This window comes from Aotus nancymaae, unplaced genomic scaffold, assembly GCF_030222135.1.
Source record: "Aotus nancymaae isolate 86718 unplaced genomic scaffold, 86718_ANA_hifiasm-v0.15.2.pri h1tg000012l, whole genome shotgun sequence".
NCBI lineage: Eukaryota > Metazoa > Chordata > Mammalia > Primates > Aotidae > Aotus > Aotus nancymaae.
In genome coordinates, this window is record NW_026988423.1 from 25,075,379 (window position 1) to 25,096,046 (window position 20,668).

At 37.6% G+C, this 20,668-nt stretch overlaps 1 protein-coding gene across 3 annotated transcripts in view; it reads left to right on the forward strand.

Moving 5' to 3' along the window:
• The window catches only part of ARHGEF12 (Rho guanine nucleotide exchange factor 12), a 151,931-nt gene extending 131,626 nt beyond the window's left edge, over positions 1–20,305 (forward strand). For all 3 annotated transcript variants that reach the window (XM_021671203.2, XM_012470286.3, XM_021671202.2), the window contains 12 exons: positions 1,136–1,236; positions 4,694–4,771; positions 6,644–6,719; positions 7,746–7,913; positions 9,049–9,136; positions 9,660–9,746; positions 9,884–9,963; positions 10,569–10,802; positions 12,372–12,842; positions 13,632–13,948; positions 15,699–15,768; positions 16,327–20,305. In XM_021671203.2, the coding sequence (XP_021526878.1) occupies positions 1,136–1,236; positions 4,694–4,771; positions 6,644–6,719; positions 7,746–7,913; positions 9,049–9,136; positions 9,660–9,746; positions 9,884–9,963; positions 10,569–10,802; positions 12,372–12,842; positions 13,632–13,948; positions 15,699–15,768; positions 16,327–16,337 (1,781 nt within the window). In that variant the 3' untranslated portion in view covers positions 16,338–20,305. The remainder of the gene's footprint in view (positions 1–1,135; positions 1,237–4,693; positions 4,772–6,643; positions 6,720–7,745; positions 7,914–9,048; positions 9,137–9,659; positions 9,747–9,883; positions 9,964–10,568; positions 10,803–12,371; positions 12,843–13,631; positions 13,949–15,698; positions 15,769–16,326) is intronic.
• The last annotated feature ends 363 nt before the right edge of the window (positions 20,306–20,668 follow it).

Sequence of the window (20,668 nt, forward strand, 5' to 3'; positions counted from 1 at the left end):
AGCTTTAAGTTCTTATACTTTGTTCTCATTAATAATGTAATGCAATTGAAATCTTGTTTCTTGAGCCTGAGAGTTTGAATGCATAATTAGGAAATTTTTAATTATGGTACCTGCTAACAAAGGTGGTTTACTCTCATATACATTAACCAACTCATACACATTAACTTTACTATATCTGCTCAGTGTAGTTGGACTATGGTTTGGAAGATTATAATTTTGAATGTTCTGATTTTGGTTTTTGTATTACAGACATGACGTAGCCTCAGTACGTTTTTGTTTGCTTGTTTTTCGTTTGTTTGTTTCTTTTTCGAGACGGAGTCTTGCTCTGTCGCCCAGGCTGGAGTGCAGTGGCGCAATCTCAGCTCACTGCAACCTCTGTCTCCTTGGTTCAAGCAATTCCCCTGCCTCAGCCTCCTGGGTAACTGGGATTACAGGCGCACACCACCATGCCTGGCTAATTTTTTTTTGTATTTTTAGTACAGGTGGGGTTTTACCATGTTGGCCAGACTGGTCTCGAACTCCTGACCTCAGGCAGTCCTCCCAAAGTGCTTGGCCTCCCAAAGTGCTGAGATTATAGGCATGAGCCACTGCGCCCAGCCACCTCAGTATGTTTTGGCAAATTTCATCTTCTTTTAATGTTGTAGTCTATTTTCTTTCTTTAAATAAAATCACAAATTCAAACAAACTTGTTTTGAAATTATTTTGAATTGTGTTATTAAAATTTTTTGTTTAACAAGTTCCCTGGACATAATTATGTAGGCTGTGCACTGTGAAATTCCAGGGGAAGAGGGGATTTCCATTTTATAAAGTAAATGAGACCTGTTCTTCTGGAGTGTGTAATATAGTGGCCCTGGTACTTTGGGTAAAGCATCTCTTCTTGGATTTCAGGTTCTGTACTATGATTTCTTTTTAAAGATTAGAATTTATATTTTAAAGTACTGTTACAAGAAGTTTTACCTGTCCAAAGATGGCTTGAATTGAGACTGACATAGGTTTTATGCTCTTACAAAAACCTTCAAGGTCTTAATATGCTCTTAAAACTATTGAAATGAAATGAACTCTCATTTACATATATTTTAATGGTTTTTTGCTCATTTTCTCTATTTTACATTTTGGATTTCTTCCCCATATTTAGAATGGCCAACAGAAAGGGAGAAGGTGAAGAAAGCTGCAGATCACTGTCGTCAGATCTTAAATTATGTAAATCAAGCTGTCAAGGAGGCAGAAAACAAGCAGGTAAAAAAGGAAAGCAAGAAGATACAGGATGACATTGGGAGAACATTAAATTAGTATTATCTGGAATCTGTGAAATAGTTGTTAAAACTATCATTACCTGATGGATAGGAAGAACATTGGTTTACTGTTTGCATAGTTGACAGGTCAAGATCAGTTTGTGATGGAATATCAGAGTTGTAATTGACTTTTTGGAACATCTCAAGCTGCTTGTTTGCTCATTCATTTATCTGTTCATTCAGCAGATATTTATAGAGCATCTACTGTATGCTGGGCATAGAGTATAGAGTAGTTGAGAAAATGAGTGCAATATCTGCCCACATTGACCTTGTTTGCTAGGAGGATAGAAAGGCATTTAACAGGATTGCAGTGCAAGTATTTTGTGTCAGTTGTAATAGCTGCTCTCAAGGATAATTTCAGGATGCTGTGATATATACCTATGGGGCCTAGCTTAGTTTGGGGATGTTAAGTGGTGCCTATTAGAGAAAATTTTCTTGAGGAATTGACATTTGAGCCAAACTCTGAAGGATGAGTGGAAGTGAACCAAAATGATGTGGAAGGGTGCAACCCTAGAGGTGGAGGCAATATCTGCAAAAGTCCTGATGGGAAAAGAAAACATGGTCTGTTGGAGGAATTGAAAATTTAAATTAGTGTGGATCACACCTAAAAAGCAAAGTCAGAGTGGTGTAAAATGAGGTAAAGTAGACCAAGGCCAACTCATAAGGGCCCTTTAGATAATGTTAAAGCTTTTGATTTTTATTCTAAGAGTAGTGGGAATTCAGTATAGACATGTAAGAATATAGTGTTCAGATTTTTGCTATATAAGTATCACCCTTACTACTCTATGGAGAATGAGTTGAAGAAGGATAGTGATGAAAGAGCCCATTTATTAATCTCTTGCAGCAATCTAAGATAGATGATAGCAGCTTAGAGAAGGTGGAGAAGTATTTAGAAGGTAAAATTGACAGGACTTGATGACTGATTTGGAGAAGGATTTGAAGGAAAAGTGATGTCAAGAATAAACCCCCAGGTTTCTGGATTGCATATTTGGATGGACAGGATGAACGGAGAAGCCCCAGATTTGTGGGGAAGATGATGAGTTCAGTTTGGGATATCAGGTAGACATATACAGTAAGCAGTTGGCTATATGGGTCCACCTCTAAGAGGACCATGTTGAAGATAAAAATTTAAGATTGTGAGCATACAGGGGCTATTTGAATCCATGAACATGGATGTAGTTTCTTAGGAGCTAAGTATGATTACAACTCTGTTGGTGAGGCTGTAGAAAACCTGGTACTTTCAACTGTGCTGTTCAGAGTGTAAAATGATAAGATCCCAGAGGGATATGTAGCAATATTTATCTAAATTAAAAGTGTACGTACCCTTATATCTACCTTTTGACTGAGTAATTCTGTTCCTAGTGATTTACTCAAGAGAAATGAACCATATTAGAGTTCTTTACTACACAGAGCCTGTTCATTTGTGTATTCTCTGTGGCTACTTTTGTGCCAAAACAGTAGAGCTAAATAATTGTGAAAGAGACTATATGGCCTGCAAAGTCTGAATATTTACTAATTGGCATTTTACTAAAAACTTTTCAGACCCTGGTATAGAAGAGCTGGCATACTCAGACTGGTTTTCCATTGTGCTTACTTGAAGTGGCAGATAACAAATTAGCTAACCAACTTTGGCAGCAATGTCAACCATAGGAAAATGTACCTAGATTTTCTGAATAATAAAATATATCTTTATCTATAGATAAAGATATACCCACAAACAGACTTAAACAAGAATGCTTATAGCAGCTTTGTTCATAATAGCCAAAAGCTATTTATTAACAGAATTTATCAACAGAATGAATTTATCAACAGAATGGATAAACCAACTGTGGTATAGTTATAAAATAGAATGCTATGAATGATAAAAAAGGAATGCACTACGAAGACACACAACATGGATGAATCTCACAAACATGCTGAATGGGGAAAAAAACAAATACAAAAGAGTACATACCTATGATTCTATTTATATGAACTTCGAAGAGAGACCAAACTACTCTATGGTAGAAAAAAACAGAAAACCAGTTGCCGTTAGGGACGTGGAGGTAGAAATTAACTGGGAAGAAGTATGAGGAAACTTTCTGCGGTGATGATAAGATTTTGTATCTTGATAGAAGTTTAGGTTACACAAATGTATAAGCATTTGTCAAAATTCATGGAACACACACTTAAAATGTGTGTGGTACTGTATGCAGATTTTGCTTTTTTAAAAAAGAACTGTACTTGTTGTAGATGCTAAAATGTTTAGAGGTAAAGTGTACTTATATCTGTAATTTATTTTGAAATACAGCCAAAAAATAAGATGGACTGATGGTTAGAGGGATGAATAAATAGATATATAATAAAACAAATATAGCAAATGTTAATTGTAGATACAGATGGTAATGTATAAGTGTTCACTATACTCATTTAGACTTTTCCATGTATTTGGAAACAAATTTGCAGGGGAATATACATACTCTCTGATTCATGCTTTGGAAGTTCAAGGGAATATGCACATTTATATGCTTGTTGACAAAGTAGATTTATCCTACGGATAAATCTACACAGGTGTACAAAGACATATATTTAAGTCCTCTTTATTACAGTATTGTTTATTTTAGAAGAGTTGAGGTAACTTAAATACCCATCAGTAAGGCATAGTGAAATAAATTATAATTCATTTACAGAGTTTATACCCTGTAGCCATTTATAAAAAAAAAAAAAAATGAAATAACTCTCTGTATGTGCCAATGTGGAACAGTCTCCAAGATATATTTATAAGTCATACACCCCCCCCCCACCAACACACCCACATATATGTGGGGGAATATGTATATGAATGTATTCTGCCATTTCAGTGAGGAATACATATAGGAATACCAAAGGAATGCATGTATGAATATGTCATGCTACATATATTATTTTAAAAAAGGACATATATATACATACAACATGCACGAAGACAAGCATACTTATAGATTCTGTTTGCATATAATTTTTCTCAAAGGCTACCCAAGAAATGGGTATCAGTGATTGCTTCTTTAGAGGAAATTAAAGGGGGCAGGGCAATAGGACAAGGTTAGAAGGATACTTTATTTTTTGCCTTATATCACCATCTGGATTTTGTACTGTGGGCATGATTTTTATATTCAGAAAATAAATATAAGCTAGTAAGAGACCAATGACTTTGAAAAAAGGTTGAGAAAGGAAAGCCAAAGAGGTAGGAAGAAAACTAGGAGAGTATAATATCACTAAAGCCAAGGGAAGAGATTTTTTTTAAGAAAGAGTGAGTTTTCAGTCCTGTCCAGTGTTGCAAAGAGCTCAGTAAAATGGAGATTTTAAATGCTATCTGATTCAGAAACAGAGAAGTCATTAATGACCAAAGCACTAACCTTGGTTCTATCCTGCCTAATTTTCAGCGCCTAGAAGATTATCAGCGTCGCCTTGATACCTCCAGCCTGAAGTTGTCAGAGTACCCAAATGTTGAAGAGCTCAGGGTGAGAGATGGTCTAATCATAATTTTAAAATTAAAATAAAATTTACCAAAGGCCTGGCAGGTAATTAACATCTCAGTGGGAATATACATCACCTGAAGGAGTTATTGTGTCATAGATTATCTATATTTATGATTTTTTGCTGCCTTTTAAATGCCTGATCTGTATGAAGATTAGTCTTTCATTAGAGGAATATCTTGCATGAAACTGTAACTTTACATGACAGCAATTGGCAGGAGACTAAGGGACACTAGTTGTTACTAAATTTAATTTTATTGTGTTCTGTAGTTTGTTTGTTTGTTTGAGACAGGGTTTGAGTCAGGCTCTTGTTCTGTTGCCCAGGCTGGAATGCAGTGGTGCAACCTTGGCTCACTGCAGCCTTGACCTCCTGGACTCAAGCAGTCCACCCACCTCATCTTCCCGAGCAGCTGGGACTATAGGTACATGCCACCATGCCCAGCTAATTCTGTTTTTTGTAAAGACAAGGTCTTGCCTTGTTGTCAGGCTGGTCCAGAACTCCTGGGCTCCAGCACTCCTTTCGAGACTTCCCACACTGCAGTGATTACAAGCATGAGCCACCATGCCCAGCCTGTGTTCTGTAGTTTGAGTAAGGGTAGGACTGCTACTATGGTAACTTTTCAGGTCATTGAATAACATAAGATAACATATTTTTTTTTCATGAGGCTCTTCAAAAGCATAAAAGTTGGAACCATTATAGGAACAATAGAATGTTTAGTAGAATGTTTACTAATTGTCACTTCTAGTATGTGGACTTATGTGTTAAATTTTTCAAATTTTAAGTCTTTTTATACCATTTCACTAGGTGGTGGTTTTGGCAGATTTACTTGGTGGCTGTTAAAATAGACATTTATGTCATATATTAATACTTTGTCAACAAGCATATAAATGTGCATATTCCCTTGAACTTCCAAAGCATGAGAGTTTTCTAGAGCTGCTAATACTAAAAGATGATTCTCTTACTAATAAGTTGTTAATATTTAGACCAAACCTGAGTAGTACCTGGACTTTTCATGAGTGCTAATTCTTAGAACTTTATTTGAAATTAGAGCCTTGGCATTCAGAAGCCTTTCTCTCTTTTTTTTTTTTGTTTTGTTTTTGAGACAGAGTCTTACTCTGTCATTCAGGCTGGAGTGCAGTGGTGCGATCTCAGCTCGCTGCAACCTCCGCCTCCCGGGTTCAAGCGGTTCTCCTGTCTCAGTCTCCTGAGTTTCTAAGACTATAGGTGCATGCCACCACACTCAGCTAATTTTTTGTATTTTTAGTGGAGACTGGGTTTCACCATGTTAGCCAGGATGGATTTTTTTTTTTTTTTTGCCAGATTTTGGATTTTTTTTTTTGCTATGATTTTTTTTTTTTTGCCAGAATTTGGATTTAACGAAAAGGAAGATGATCTCCTGACCTGGAGATCCTCTCGCCTCAGGCTCCCAAAGTGCTGGGATTACAGGCATGAGCCACCGCGCCTGGCCCAGAAGCCTCTTTCTTATAGACAAACATATGTACCATGCTCTTCCAGTTATTCATGGAAAAACTGAAGGATAGGTTGGGAATCTAGTGGTTGAATGTTTGTAACTTGATTTTCATAGTCTATTATCATCTATTTAGAATGAGGTTTGGAAGATAGTACTCCTGAATGTTTTTCTGCAAGATACCTTTTCCTTTTTAGAAAATTGTATGCAGATTACTTTAACATGGCCCTTGTGCCATTTTCAAGAGCTGACACATAGCAATAAATGATAGTTGAATGTAAATGGTGTATTTTATATTAAGAATTTCTTTAAAAGAGACTGCATTATATGGAATATCATATTACTAAGTGCTTGGAAATTATTTGTGCATTTTTTTTTTTTTTGCCAGAATTTGGATTTAACGAAAAGGAAGATGATTCATGAAGGCCCATTGGTTTGGAAGGTGAATAGAGATAAAACTATTGGTAGGTCTGATATTGTCTGTCAGTTTTGGGGAGAGTGGAAAAGGGAAAAAATAGGAAAGTTTCTGTGACAAAGGGAAGAAGAGAGAACCATTCTCTCTGAACCCTAGGCTCAAGCAATTCTTCAACCTCAGCCTCCTCAGCAATTAGCAGTGCTCCCTTGTGTTATTTGTACATTTGTAGATCTGCTTGTGTTATTTCATTATATGTAAGATGTGTTAAATATTCGTTTAGGAATATAGGAGAAAACTGATTTAGTCCCGTTTTCACCATTCTTATATTCTAGTGAGTCTTCATTTGCTTTGTAAGCTTTCTTTTGACCAGTATATCTAAAACTATCTGTGATGAGAAACTGCTTTTGTTTTTTCAGAAATATGGTCTTGCTATGTTGCCCAGGCTGGAGTGCAGTGGCTATTCATAGATGCAATCATGGTGCACTGCTGCCTTGAACTCCTGGGCTTAAGTGATCCTCCTGTCTTAACCTCCCTAGTTGCTGGGACTATAGGTGCACACCATCACACCCAGCTTATTGTTTTTTATTTCCCATTGGTCACAGATTGACACTTTAGTGAAATACAATAAAAATGAATTATTGAAGCACTTTGGGAGGCCAAAGTGGGTGGATCACGAGGTCAAGAGATCGAGACCATCCTGGTCAACATGGTGAAACCCCGTCTCTACTAAAAATACAAAAAAACCTAGCTGGGCATGGTGGCGCGTGCCTGTAATCCCAGCTACTCAGGAGGCTGAGGGAGGAGAATTGCCTGAACACAGGAGGCGGAGGTTGCGGTGAGCCGAGATCGCGCCATTGCACTCCAGCCTGGGTAACAAGAGCAAAACTTCGTCTCAAAAAAAAAAAAAAAAAAAATGAATTATTGAAAATGAAATTTTAAAAGATAATAGGCAAGTCAATTTTTAAAATTTTATAGCTTTAACAGAAATAAAATTCCTCTGCTGGATCATTGAAAAGTTAATTAAATGCATCTCAGTTTCTGTACTTACCATCTTTTTCTGCACTTTTATTTCTAGATTTATATACATTGCTGCTGGAAGACATTCTTGTATTGTTACAAAAGCAGGATGACAGACTGGTGTTAAGGTGTCATAGTAAGATTCTGGCATCTACAGCTGATAGCAAACACACGTTTAGCCCTGTCATTAAGTTGAATACAGTGTTGGTTCGACAAGTGGCAACAGGCAAGTATGTCCACCGAAGGATACTAATTTCCAGATTCATTGTAAATCTGCATAAAAGATTCGGTGTTGTTTAAATAACACAAGTGGCATAGAGTCTTGCTACTTTTATATTCGTAAGCAAATTAAATGAAATTTATTTACTGCTTAGAAAGAGATCTAAGAGTTTATACCCCAAAATTATTTAGGGTGTCTAGATTCTGTGAATGGTTTTCTGCATTTGAAAATTTTTATGCTGTTACTTTGTTTCTTTATTCTATGTTCAAATCATCGATAGATCCCAGTGAGAAAAGGCTTTCATTTAGGGTGGCATGAGTTTTGATTTGATGAGAAAAAAATAAAAAACTGAAGAGATGGATGTAGTTTGGGTTTGTAAAAATCAGACTGGCAAGTTATATTTTAACTGTATTAACAGTGGGATCCCTTTTAAAACTTGTTAGTTTCATGATAGCAAAATAAATTTATGACCTTTCTCCACCACTCACTGAATATTATTAACTAACAACTTAGCAAAAGGGCAGTTCAAAAGAAATGCAAAAGAGTAATAGCATTTAATTTAGTAATTTGGAATTTTTTTTTCTTTTGAGATGAGGGTCCCACCCTATCACCCAGGCTGGAGTGCAGTGGTGCAATCTCAGCACACTGCAACCTCTGCATCCCAGGCTCAAGGAATTCAACCTCAGCCTCCTGAGTACCTGGGAGTACAGGCATGTGCCACCATGGACTGGCTAATTTTTGTGGAGGCAGGGTTTCACCATGTTGCCCAGGTTGGTCTCGAACTCCTGAGCTCAAAGCAGTCCGCCTGCCTTAGCCTCCCAAAATACTGGGATTACAGGAGTGAGCCACTGTGCCTGGCCAGTAATTTGGATTTTTGATATCCTTTTGTTTCTAGTAAATTATTGTGGAAATAGTGCCAATTTGTATAATCTTTATTTTATCGAAGTACAATAAATGTACAATAAACACGTTAATATGGTAAGTTGCACACATTTTAAGTGTAAATCTTGATGAATTTTTTTAAAGTAAATATATGTAACCTTTATCTAGTTTAAGAGGCAGACTATTTCAGGACCCTAGAAACATCCTTTATGGCCTCCAAGATCACAATGTTAGAGTAATCTTGTCTTATTTTTTCCAGATAACAAAGCTTTATTCGTCATCTCTATGTCAGACAATGGAGCTCAGATTTATGAACTGGTGGCACAGACAGTTTCTGAAAAGACTGTGTATGTATTAGATATAGCTACCTTCCTATAACTAACATTTTTATTATCCCAAGCATAATATTCCATAAACTTAACTTTGTTTTTATAATAGGACTCTGAAAACCAAAAACTGTAGGGAAACCAAGTATTTATTCTGTATTCTTTTAGATATGTACTACTAAGATCTTGTTCTTTTTAGATTGATGCCTTTTATTTTGATTCTATTCTACTGAAAGTTTGTTTCCTAAAGAAAAGATAATACGAAATGTCAAATGAAGTTTTCTAATGATAATGTGTCCATAATGTCATTAGATTTTTCTTTCAGGTATAGTTTTGGACTCTCACCTTAATAGTGTGTTTCCAAAATAAAAATATTCTCTGGCAGAGTGGAGTTGGGTTTTTTATTTGTTTGTTGGTTGGTTGTTGTTGTTGTTGGTTGGTTGATTTGGTTTTTGTTTTGTTTTTCTTTTTGCTTTCTGAGTATATTTAAAGGATTTTTTTTTGTTCTTTTTTGGATTTTGGATTTCTTTCCAACTTTCCGAAGCTGGCAGGACCTAATCTGTCGGATGGCTGCATCAGTGAAGGAGCAATCCACAAAGCCAATTCCATTACCACAGTCACCACCTGGCGAGTGAGTGTTCTTTTGCATTGTAGTAGGACTTATTTTATGTTTTGGGTTGGAAAAGAATAGGATAATTACTACATTTTGTTGCAGTGATGTTTAGGTACCTCATGAAGCTGAAAGATTGTTTTTTTTTTCCTCTACAGAGGAGATAATGATGAAGAAGATCCTTCAAAATTAAAAGAGGAACAGCATGGCATTTCAGTCACTGGTTTGCAGAGTCCAGGTACTTTTTTCTGATAAGTTCAATGGAGAATGTGCTCTACTATCTATTAAAATGCTGGCCGGACGCGATGGCTCACACCTGTAATCCCAGCACTTTGGGAGGCCAAGATGGCAGATCACCTGAGGTCAGGAGTTTGAGACCAGCATGACCAATGTGGCGAAACCCTGTCTCTACTTAAAAATGTGAAAGTTAGCCAGACGTGATGGTGGGCCCTTGTAATCCCAGCTCTTCGGGAGGCTGAGGCAGGGAGAATTGCTTGAACCCAGGAGGAGGAGGTTGCAGTGAGCCGAGATCACACCATTGCACTCCAGCCTGGGCAACAAGATCAAAACACCAAAATGAATGAATGAATGAATGTATGAAATAAAATAAAATACAAAGAAACTTTAATACTGTTTGGTTTATGCAGGTTCCAGCAGTTTAACAAACTTCACTTTTGAGCCTTCTGTGTTTCAGTATAACACTGCTCTAAGTGCTGTGTATTTTGCTTAACAGATGATCTCTGTAGTTTATGTTTTTTTTTTCTGATTCTTGCCTGAATGCTTCATGTTAAAAGTTAAAAGTTTTGTTTAGATATACTCTACGTTTTCTATTCCATTGGACAGACAGAGATTTGGGATTAGAATCTACCTTAATATCATCAAAACCTCAGTCTCATTCACTGAGCACCTCTGGGAAATCAGAGGTACGTGATCTCTTTGTGGCTGAGAGACAGTATGCACAGGAACAACATACAGATGGGACACTAAAGGAAGTTGGAGAAGATTATCAAATCACAATCCCAGATTCACACCTGCCTATTTCAGAAGCACGGTGGGCATTGGATGCACTAAGAAATTGTAAGTTTTTATTCATAACTTATTACAGATACTTATTAAGTATGGCACTGATGTGCCATCCCTACAGTACGTGGATTTATCAAACTCCAGTTACTCTTCTAGTTTTATTGTTGAGATTATATTATTAGTATTCTCTACAATGGCCCATGCCACAGACACAAATGCACATGCCACTCTGTTAGCTTCCGCCCCTCAGCTTTGTTGAGAGTCACTGTTAGAATGGGAGGACAGCATATCTCTCAGTTGCATTGAGGTGGGAAAAAGGCTGATAACAACTGCTCTGGCTGTAGAGAACCATTTGAAATTTTTAAACCAGGGTATGACTGAAGGTATGAAAAAAGATTAATCTGGCTGAGAGCTGTGGAAGGATTTGAATGGAAAGAGTTATGGAATGGTGTACTTACTAAATAAACTATTAGAGTAGGCTGGCCTGAGACTAAAAGAGTTTGGACTAGAATGGTATCGAAAGGAATAAGAAGAAAGTGAGAAGTCAGCAAATGCTTAAAACAATTGACTTGTTTGGATGTGAGGACAAAGGAAAGGGAATATTTAGAGACAATTTCATTAATCTTGTCAGAAATAAGAGTCAAAAAAGGACTACCACTGCTTTCCCCACCTCCTTCCATTGTACTTTCTTTTTTCTTTTTTTATAACTTAGTAGAATTACAGGCTCAGGTTTAAAGAATGTCAAGATTAAGATTATGACTGACAAAACAGTAGAGTGGGTGACTAGTAGGAAGTTAGAGTTTTAGGAGTGAAACTTTAGAGAGAGGTTAGGAAGAGAGCTTTGAGCATCAGAGCCAAGAGAATTCCTAGCATCTCTCAGGAAGTGATTGTAAAGCAGAAGGACAGAGGATCAGAGACCTAAGTGGAGCTTGTTTACCTAAAGAAACATAGGACAGACATTAAGCTAGTGATGAAAGCAGAGAATTAGTTATTTAAAACCTACGTTATTCTCTTTTACATTTTCCTGAATTAGCAGTCTTAATGATTTCTGATGGTTTGACTAACATTGTCCCAGTAACTGTCATTGTCTGGGTGACCTCATAGCATACACTTTGCCCATTCAAAATTAAATTGGTTCTTATTTTCAATAAATGTTGTATGTATCTTGTGAAATCAGAGGAAATAATGTGCATATCATGTCTACATCTGGAAAGGGCAGAACTTTTAGTTTTTTCTCTCTAGCTTAACACAGCCTTTCAACATTCTTAAGAAGTACCTTTAGGGTATTTTTCTAGTTATGTAAAAGAAAAAAATAGAGGCATAATATTGGTTATTCAGGAGTTCTAAATAGGAGTACCTCCCTATTTAGAATGCTTAGATCTTTTCAAGTTTAGTTTAATGTTAAATCTTCTCTAAAAGATGGTGCTTTATTTCATTTTCAAAACAAAATGAAAAATGATTTTACAAAATAAAATGATTATATGAAATTAATAATTAACATTTTAATAAGTCATTAAAAGATACTTTTAAAGATAATTGGTAATTCAGCTAATTTAATTCTTGCAGCCCGAGGTTATAGTTATGAATATGCTTTTTCCCCCTCCTCCTTCCTAAATCATTTAGTGGGTTTGTTGAAGCAGTTGCTGGTACAACAGCTGGGTTTGGCTGAGAAGAGCACTCAGGAAGACTGGCAACATTTCCCAAGATACAGGATGGCCTCTCAGGGGGCACAGACAGACAGTGTCATCCAGAACTCTGAAAATATTAAGGCCTATCATACTAGTGAAGGACATATGCCCTTTAGAACTGGAACTGGTGACATTGCAACTTGTTATAGTCCACGGACTTCAACTGAATCTTCTGCTCCACGGGATTCAGTGGTATTGGCACCCCAAGATAGCGAGGCAAGTAACATTTTAGTAATGGACCACATGATTATGACCCCAGAGATGCCTACCACAGAGCCAGAAGGGGGTCTTGATGACAGTGGAGAGCACTTTTTTGATGCCCGTGAAGCACATAGTGATGAGAATCCATCAGAAGGTGATGGAGTGGTAAACAAGGAAGAGAAGGAGGTTAATTTACGCATCTCAGGCAAGTATCTTTCACACTTAAACTTTGATTTTGATCATTGTTAACTGTCCTGTATGTTGAAATGGCTGATATGTTGGTATCAAGGCGTGTGTGTATGTGTGTGTGTGTTCACACACGTGCCGTATTTGTTTATTCCTTCATTTGATAAATACTGAATCTGCCCTGTACCAGACCTCATCCTAGGTGCTGGGAGATATAGCAATGAATACAATAAATAAGTAAACAAGTAAATAGACTTCAGAAGTATTAGGAAGAAACCTAAGTCAGACTAAGGGACAGAGTAATGAAGGCAAACAGGGTGATCAGGGAATAGGACTTCTGATGAGATAGCATTTGAGCAGAGACCTGAATGAAATGAGGGAATAAAGCCAGGTGGGTACATGAGAGCATAGTGTTCCAGCAGAGAACAGAGTGGGGCAGAGGCTTTGTGTCAAGAGCAAGCTTGTTGTGGTGACTGAACACTGGGTGAGGGAGACAATGGCAGGAGGTAGGGCAAGAGAGGCGTTTGGCAGGGAAAGTGGTGGCAAGATCATTTAGGCACTGTGGTTTCCAGCTTTAAACCTTTGAAATGCTAACTAAATGAAATTTATCAGAAATTACCATGAAAGTTTGCCAAGTTTAGCTTTAACCTGAAGTGAGGAAATTCTGATGTACTTGAAACTAAACTCAGGAATTAAAGGCTTTTCCCTCTTTAATAACTTTTCAAGTTGAAGTTGTCAGCACACTATGCTATTTCTGTTTTCTAATGGCAGCACTGGTCTCATCAAACTCTTCTGTCTCTATCCGTAGGAAACTATTTGATCCTTGATGGCTATGACACAGTGCAGGAGAGTTCCACAGATGAGGAGGTGGCTTCCTCACTTACCCTGCAGCCCATGACAGGCATCTCTGCTGTGGACTCCACCCACCAGCAGCAACATTCTCCTCAGAATGCTCACTCTGATGGGGCAGTTTCACCATTCACCCCCGAATTTCTGGTCCAGCAGCGCTGGGGAGCTATGGAGGATTCCTGTTTTGAGATCCAGAGTCCCTCCTCTTGTGCAGATTCGCAGAGCCAGATCATGGAGTACATTCATAAGATAGAGGCTGACCTTGAACACTTAAAGGTACCTCATACTTCCACATCCATAGGACTTTATTGTAAGAAACATTTAGCAGATGGGAAGTATGGGGTGATCAAAATGCTGATGTCAATAAACTTGTTCAGGTTCTAGATTTTTATGTTTTCTTTGACTATTATCCATGAATAGACCTGGATAAAAAGTTGAGATTAGCATTGTTTATCTTTTGACTGTCACAAGAGCAGAAAGAGTTGTAGCTCTATAAACTGTATGTTCGTGTGGGCTTCTAAGTTTAAGAACCTAAAAATGCTTTGGGTAGTTGGCTGGCCTCTGTCAGAAGTGAACAAGATGATGAGATAGGTGGGGTTTGTAAAGTAATGAATCTAGGCTGAGAAATGCTACAGCTTTCTGTAGCCTATTATCTGTGACTCATTAGGTGACATTGGTAGCTTTCCAAATCCTATGACAGATAGAAATTGGCTTCAGTGGCTCCTGTAATCTAAAAACATAGTCATGAATGGGATTTTTGTAAATTGATAATTGAAGATGTCATTATTGCAAAACTGACTTGTGTGGCAATTTCCGAGGGAAATATCAAAGTTTGCCATCAGAAAACACAGCTTCCAAAGCCCAAATGTTTTCCTTATGATGTCTTGTACTTCAAAGACTTGAGGGACAGATTTAAGTATCTTTAGCCTTTGAGCTAAACGATGGTCTCCCTTAGTTTCTCTTTTACCTTCATATGACTGAATTTTTCCTCTTCATGTTGCTTATTTTATGTAGTATCATTCTGTAGCTGATGAGATATCAACAAGCCCATTGAGGACAGGTCAGTTCTTATATACAGTCATGTGTTGCTTAGCACTGGGGATATATTCTGAGAAATTCGTCATTACACATTTTTATCTTTGTGTGAACTTCATAGAGTGTACTTACACAAACCTAGATGGAATGTATTTTTATTTCTATGTATATTTTTCATATGGAAACCCAAATGTCCCAGCATTATTACTGAATGTTAGTCATTTCCCTTACTTGATTTGCAATACCTTTATTAAATGCCACACACCAGGTTTCTAGTTTCTCTAAGTGCTCCATAATAATCTTTTTTTTTTTTTTTTTTGAGACAGTCTTTCACTCTGTCACCCAGGCTAGAGAGCAGTGGCGCTATTTCGGCTCACTGCAACCTCTGCCTCCCAGGTTCAAGTGATTCTCTTGCCTCAGCCTCCCAAGGAGCTGGGACCATAGGTGCCGACATCGTGTCCAGCTAATTTTTGTATTTTTAGTAGAGACGGGGTTTCACCATGTTGGCCAGGCCAGTCTGGAACTCCTGACCTCAGGTGATCCACCACCTTGGCCTCCCGAAGTGCTGGGATTACAGGCGTGAGCCACCGCACCCGGCCATAATAATCTTAAGGGACCGTCATCATGTATGCAGTCTGCCATGTCTTTATGTGGTGTGTGACTATAGCTCCTGCATACGATGACAGGACCATTTCTAGGGTGACTCTTGGAGGTGGGAGAATTACATTTGTGGTTACTACCTCTACTTTCTTTTTACATGGGAAAATATTAAATTATTCATTCAATGGAGAAAGTGGTAACAGGAATGAAATTTACTTTTTTTCTTGCTATGAACAAAATTTTTAATGAGAAAATTAATATTTTTGAAATTTGGGGGCATGTACCTTAATGTAAAAAGGCCTTTTCTGTTTTCAGAAGTTTTTTGTTTTGTTTTGTTTTGTTTTGTTTTCATGACATTTGAATCAAAAATCCTATGGGTTTTATTTTACAGAAGGTAGAGGAAAGTTACACCATTCTTTGCCAAAGGCTGGCTGGATCAGCCCTCACAGACAAGCACTCAGGTATGTAAAAGTTGTAGGTTCCAGATTCTAGACTAATCATCCTACACTGAATGAAATGACTTATCATCCTTTAAAGTGAAAACCTTCTGAGATTCCATTTCTTTTCTGTGTTTAAAGAACTGCTTGTTTCTAAACATATATATCAAGTGGAAGCTCATGCCTGCTGACTCTACTCTTCCTTCTCTAAGAGAAACTGCAGTTGTCAGTTCCCATGCCATCCCCTCTTCTGTTCTAACCTTTTCAAAGCAGAAGGCAGAGCAGTGGGAAGCCTAGTAAATCACAGATTCGGTGTGAGGCTTACTGGTGCTGCCGTGACTCCCTAGTGTGGAGGATTTGGCCTCATCAGATGCTGGTGCCCTTGCCTCTGCTGACAGTGAGGCTGGTGTCGTCCTTGACTGCAGATAGATCTGTGTTTCATGCAGCAGTTTGTACTCATCTGCTTACTTACAGATTCAGAAAGAAAGATTAAACCATGCCCATAGATGTTGTGGGTATTCTTTGCAATGTTAATATATTCTTTTTCTTAATATGGTTTCCATATATCTTTATTCTTCTCAGATAAAAGTTAGAGCCACGTGTCCTGGAGGTGACTGCAGGTTGTTGGATTTGGAGTATCGGCCATGTCTCACCACATCCTGGCTCCAGTGTGGACGCAGAGAGAGTGTGACAGGATCTGCCTGTGAACCACCTGGGATTAGCCATGTCCCAAGGTGCCCAGAGCGGGACTAGTTCTTCACAGTGTGGCAGCTGCACTAGTCTGTTAGTGAGGGAATATCCATTCCCTCACTCTACTCTCCTCACTATCGGAAATTCATTTTGATTCATAATAAAAACCAAATGTATAGAGCTTTGGGTGTAGGATATGAAATTGTACTTAGACTTAAGAAGAAGAGAAAATCAGATGTATTTATTTGACTTCATTCCGTATTTGAAAGCACATTTTAATTTTTATTTTGCCTTGTTTTGTTTTAATTGAGTAGTGAGAGTTTTAGCCCTTTGTCTTTAGTACACCCAAGGATCGACTGCTCCTAAAGCAAAGAGGTCAGGATGGAGTATGTGGAAGTTGGGTAGAGAAGTGAAGAAGAGGAGGAAGTGAGAGGGGGAAGGGAGGAGCACCTTGCTTCACTAAACTGTATTCTAAGCTCTCTGCTGTCTAGTAGGCTGCTTCTCTGAGTGTCACCTCAAAGGTGTGCTGTGCCCTGTGGCTTCTATGTGCCCAGGTGGTGTGGTCAGAGAGTGGATGGGCTTCCTCCCACCCTGAGGCAAGCACCTCTTCTCTGTAGCTGGGATCAACCACGATTAACAGGAATCCTCAACGTACTAAATAGCCGGCACTTGAAAATAGGTGTGTTTTCTTCTATTGTCGTCTTTTCTATTGAGGGTTGGGATTTGGGTGGGAGAGGAAAGCAAATTTTATTTTCTTGACTATAAATTTGTTATTCTTGGTATCATTTCGTTTTTATAATTATACATTCAACATTGGCACTTGGGTAAAACTGTCCCTGCAGATTGAGCAGGAAGTAAAAACAAACAAATGGAAATGCTTCGGATGGTAGCAGGGGTGGGGGTTGCTAAGGAAGGGGTGGGATGGGAGTAGGTAAAGAGTTTGGGAAGGTTATCTAACTGAATCACTACTGAGTTGAATCATGGCTATCATTAGCCACGGGTACTGCTGATTATAAGGCCAGTAAAATTTTAGTACCTGGAGGTTTGACTCTTATTTTTGCACTGATGGTGCCAAAGGGCTCTGAGAAAAAAGAGCCAAGGGTGGAGTGGAGAAAGATGTGGTGAAGGCAGAACTGCTCACACCAGCTCTAGAAGCACTTCCTCTGACTTCACTGTTGCAGCTCTTTCCACACTGGGCCATGATTGACCTTAAAAATTGCAGACCAGCACATACACTGGACACTGCAGGCAAGGTGTTGGTAACTGCCTGCTCTAGGATGAATAGTAGCGTTAGCAGCACCCTACACAGGATAAATGTTTCAGAATTGTCATTTGAGAACTCCTTCAACTATATTGACTTTCTTTGGTTTTTGTTGGGTTTTTTTTAATGCATTAGGTATATATGTTTTGAAGTATTTTTGCCAACTAAAATGAAGTCTGTAAATTCTGTTAAAAAACAGAGTTCATCATTGCTCACATCTTTCATTGGTGCCCTCTGAACTCTGTGGGTTGCTAGGATGTAATTTTAATGCTTCCCTGCAGTCCAAAGATTATTTTTTCACCACAAATGATAAGGGATGCCCACCTACTTTTATAAACACCACTACAACTTAGCAAGTGTATTTATCTATGTCCAGATTTATGTTTCTGTCCTAAACTGATCTGTGTTTTTAGGTAGATCAATTTGGATCTTTAGACCTCATCTATAAATTGGAATTGTATTTTTAGCCATAGGCCAAGTATAATTTAACTCAGAATGGGATTAAAAATTTTAGAAGCAGAAGCTAATATATAAATCAAGCTTGGGATTTGGAACTTTCCGTATCTCTTAGGAGGAACAAGTAGAAACCAAATGATTACATTGTGCTGCTAGAAATAATGTCAGTCTCAATTAAAAGGGTTACACCTGTAGCCACTTGACACTAACACCATCAGGGGGCAATTAATCAGGAGAAAAGTAATTATAAAAACTTTGATCTTAACTTCACACACTACAGGGTAATTATGTAATTCTCTAGCACTCAATTAAGAAGCTTGTAAGTTTCAGTTTCTCTAGTTCAGCCAATATCGTGTCCTTAGTAATTATTTGCTTTCCCTGCAGTTCAACCTCTCCTTGGAATTCTAACAGGACTAACTGGAAAAATACTTTGACCATAGCTCTAGTACTTAGAAATAAATTCATATCTAGATTTTTCAAATACAGCCCCAAGATGAAGTCTAATTCTGAAAATATCTCACAGTTTTTAAGTGTTCTTTTTATCTTACCAATCTAACTTCTCTTCCTTCTCCCCACCTGGCCTCCCACACCTTCCATTTCATTTTGGCCATGATAGTCACATCCATTTGACATTTGTTACCATATCTTCCTTTCAGGATGTTGGAATTAGTTATGCAGCCTGTCTTTGAGTGAGTCTGGTTACCATCAAAGGAGTTTGCTCTAAGTTAAGTGACTAGAAGTTGAAATCTGCTTCCATGCTAAAGGGCACAAGGGTGGTGTACAAAAAAAAGCTACCTTCCCAGAGTAAGCAGGCTGCATTTTAGCTATGGCAGTGACCTGCTATGACACTGGGCTCTCTTCTGTAGGCTTAATGGCTCATTTGCTGTGAAGTGGCAAGAGTGTCTCCTTCCTTTCCAGAGAACAGTTAATCAAGGCAAATCTGCAAGCCCCCAAAGTGTTGTAATTGAACATCATGATTACTGCCTTTGAAGCCATATATTTTGCATACTTTAAAATCACCTGACTTAGACTGCTTGAATTATATTGGCTTTTAGAACCTAAATTGTAACTATGTATTATATTATATTGCATGGGAGGTATATTTCATAAGCTTTTTGGCTTTCTTTTTTTGCCACAGCAGCTTCTAATGACTGTTAGGAAGGATGAATCCTCTTTTTAAAAAGTTTTTGTTGTTGTTATTTGATTTTTGGGTAGGAGGGAGGCTCTACTGTGATAACAGAGAAGTCAATTTAAAAATTATTTTTAGAAGCTAAAGAAAGTAATTATGCTTCCTATGAATTGTCTTTTACTGGCATCTTTTTTTCCTCTTTGATGTCAGTAAATTTGGTGTAATACACGGGGCTTTCATATTTCAAAGTGGAAACTTTCTTCTCTGAAGTTGATACATGGTTTTGAGTTACTAGAGCTTTGGTCAGTATTTACTTCCTTATATGTCACAGAGGACACCATTGAGAACTGTGTGCATAGGACCTCAAAATACAAAATTAGCCAGACCTTACAGTCAGCTTCTGAATGGCTAGTTTTTCCCCCTTGTATTACAATTTTTGTTTTATAAAACTTTTTTTCCTGACATTTCCACTTTTCAGAGTGATCTGCAAAATTGTTCTTTCCTCAAGAAAAGAGTCCTTATGCCTTGTTCCTTATGCCTTCCCCACTGGTATTGAGGATTTTGATAATAAATTGGTAGAAAAAAAAAGTACCTCCTAGAAGGAAGCCTTCCCGCCATTTCCAGGTGCCAACTGCTAAGCAGATATATTACAAAAATGGTAACTGTAATGTGCACACTCTTGGTTATTTTTAATAAGCCTCTTCCTACTAGAACATTTTATTTTCCTTGTTCACCATACAATCATGTACTCTTTAACAGAAATTGCTTTTAAAAAGTATCTGGAACTATCTTTAAAAAAAACTTTATTAATAATCATGTATTTTTACTGATCACATTTTGAAATGCCTAAAAGACTTTATTGTTCTAATTATCCAGATGTACCTTTGTAAAATAGCTCTTTTATGAATTAGCTGATAAGGCTGTATGTTTCTGGAACAAAATATTGGTCATCTAAAAACTTTCTGTTTTCTGGGGTCTGGGAAAATAGAAAATAAGAGTTCAAATATTAAATAAGCTTAAAGGAATCAAGTATGTGTCTTTTTATTTGTATTCTGGTTCATTTGTCTTGTCCAAGTTACATTAGAAAAGTTGAGGAGCCTGTAATTAAGTTTACTGTCAGTGGCTCTCAGACATCTTCCTGCTTTTTGGAGCATCGCTAGCAACAAGGCTAAACCTCCGTGACGGTGCTGGCAGGTGGGTTGCCCTAGCATATGGGGCAGGTTTGTTGTTTTATTAACAGCTTTATTGAGATACTCACATATCATATAATTCATCCATTTAAAGTGTATAATCAGATGGGTTTTGGTATGTTACATTATTGATTTTTAATTGTGAAATATATTTAACAAAATTTGCTATTTTAGCTATTTTTAAGTATAAATTTCAGT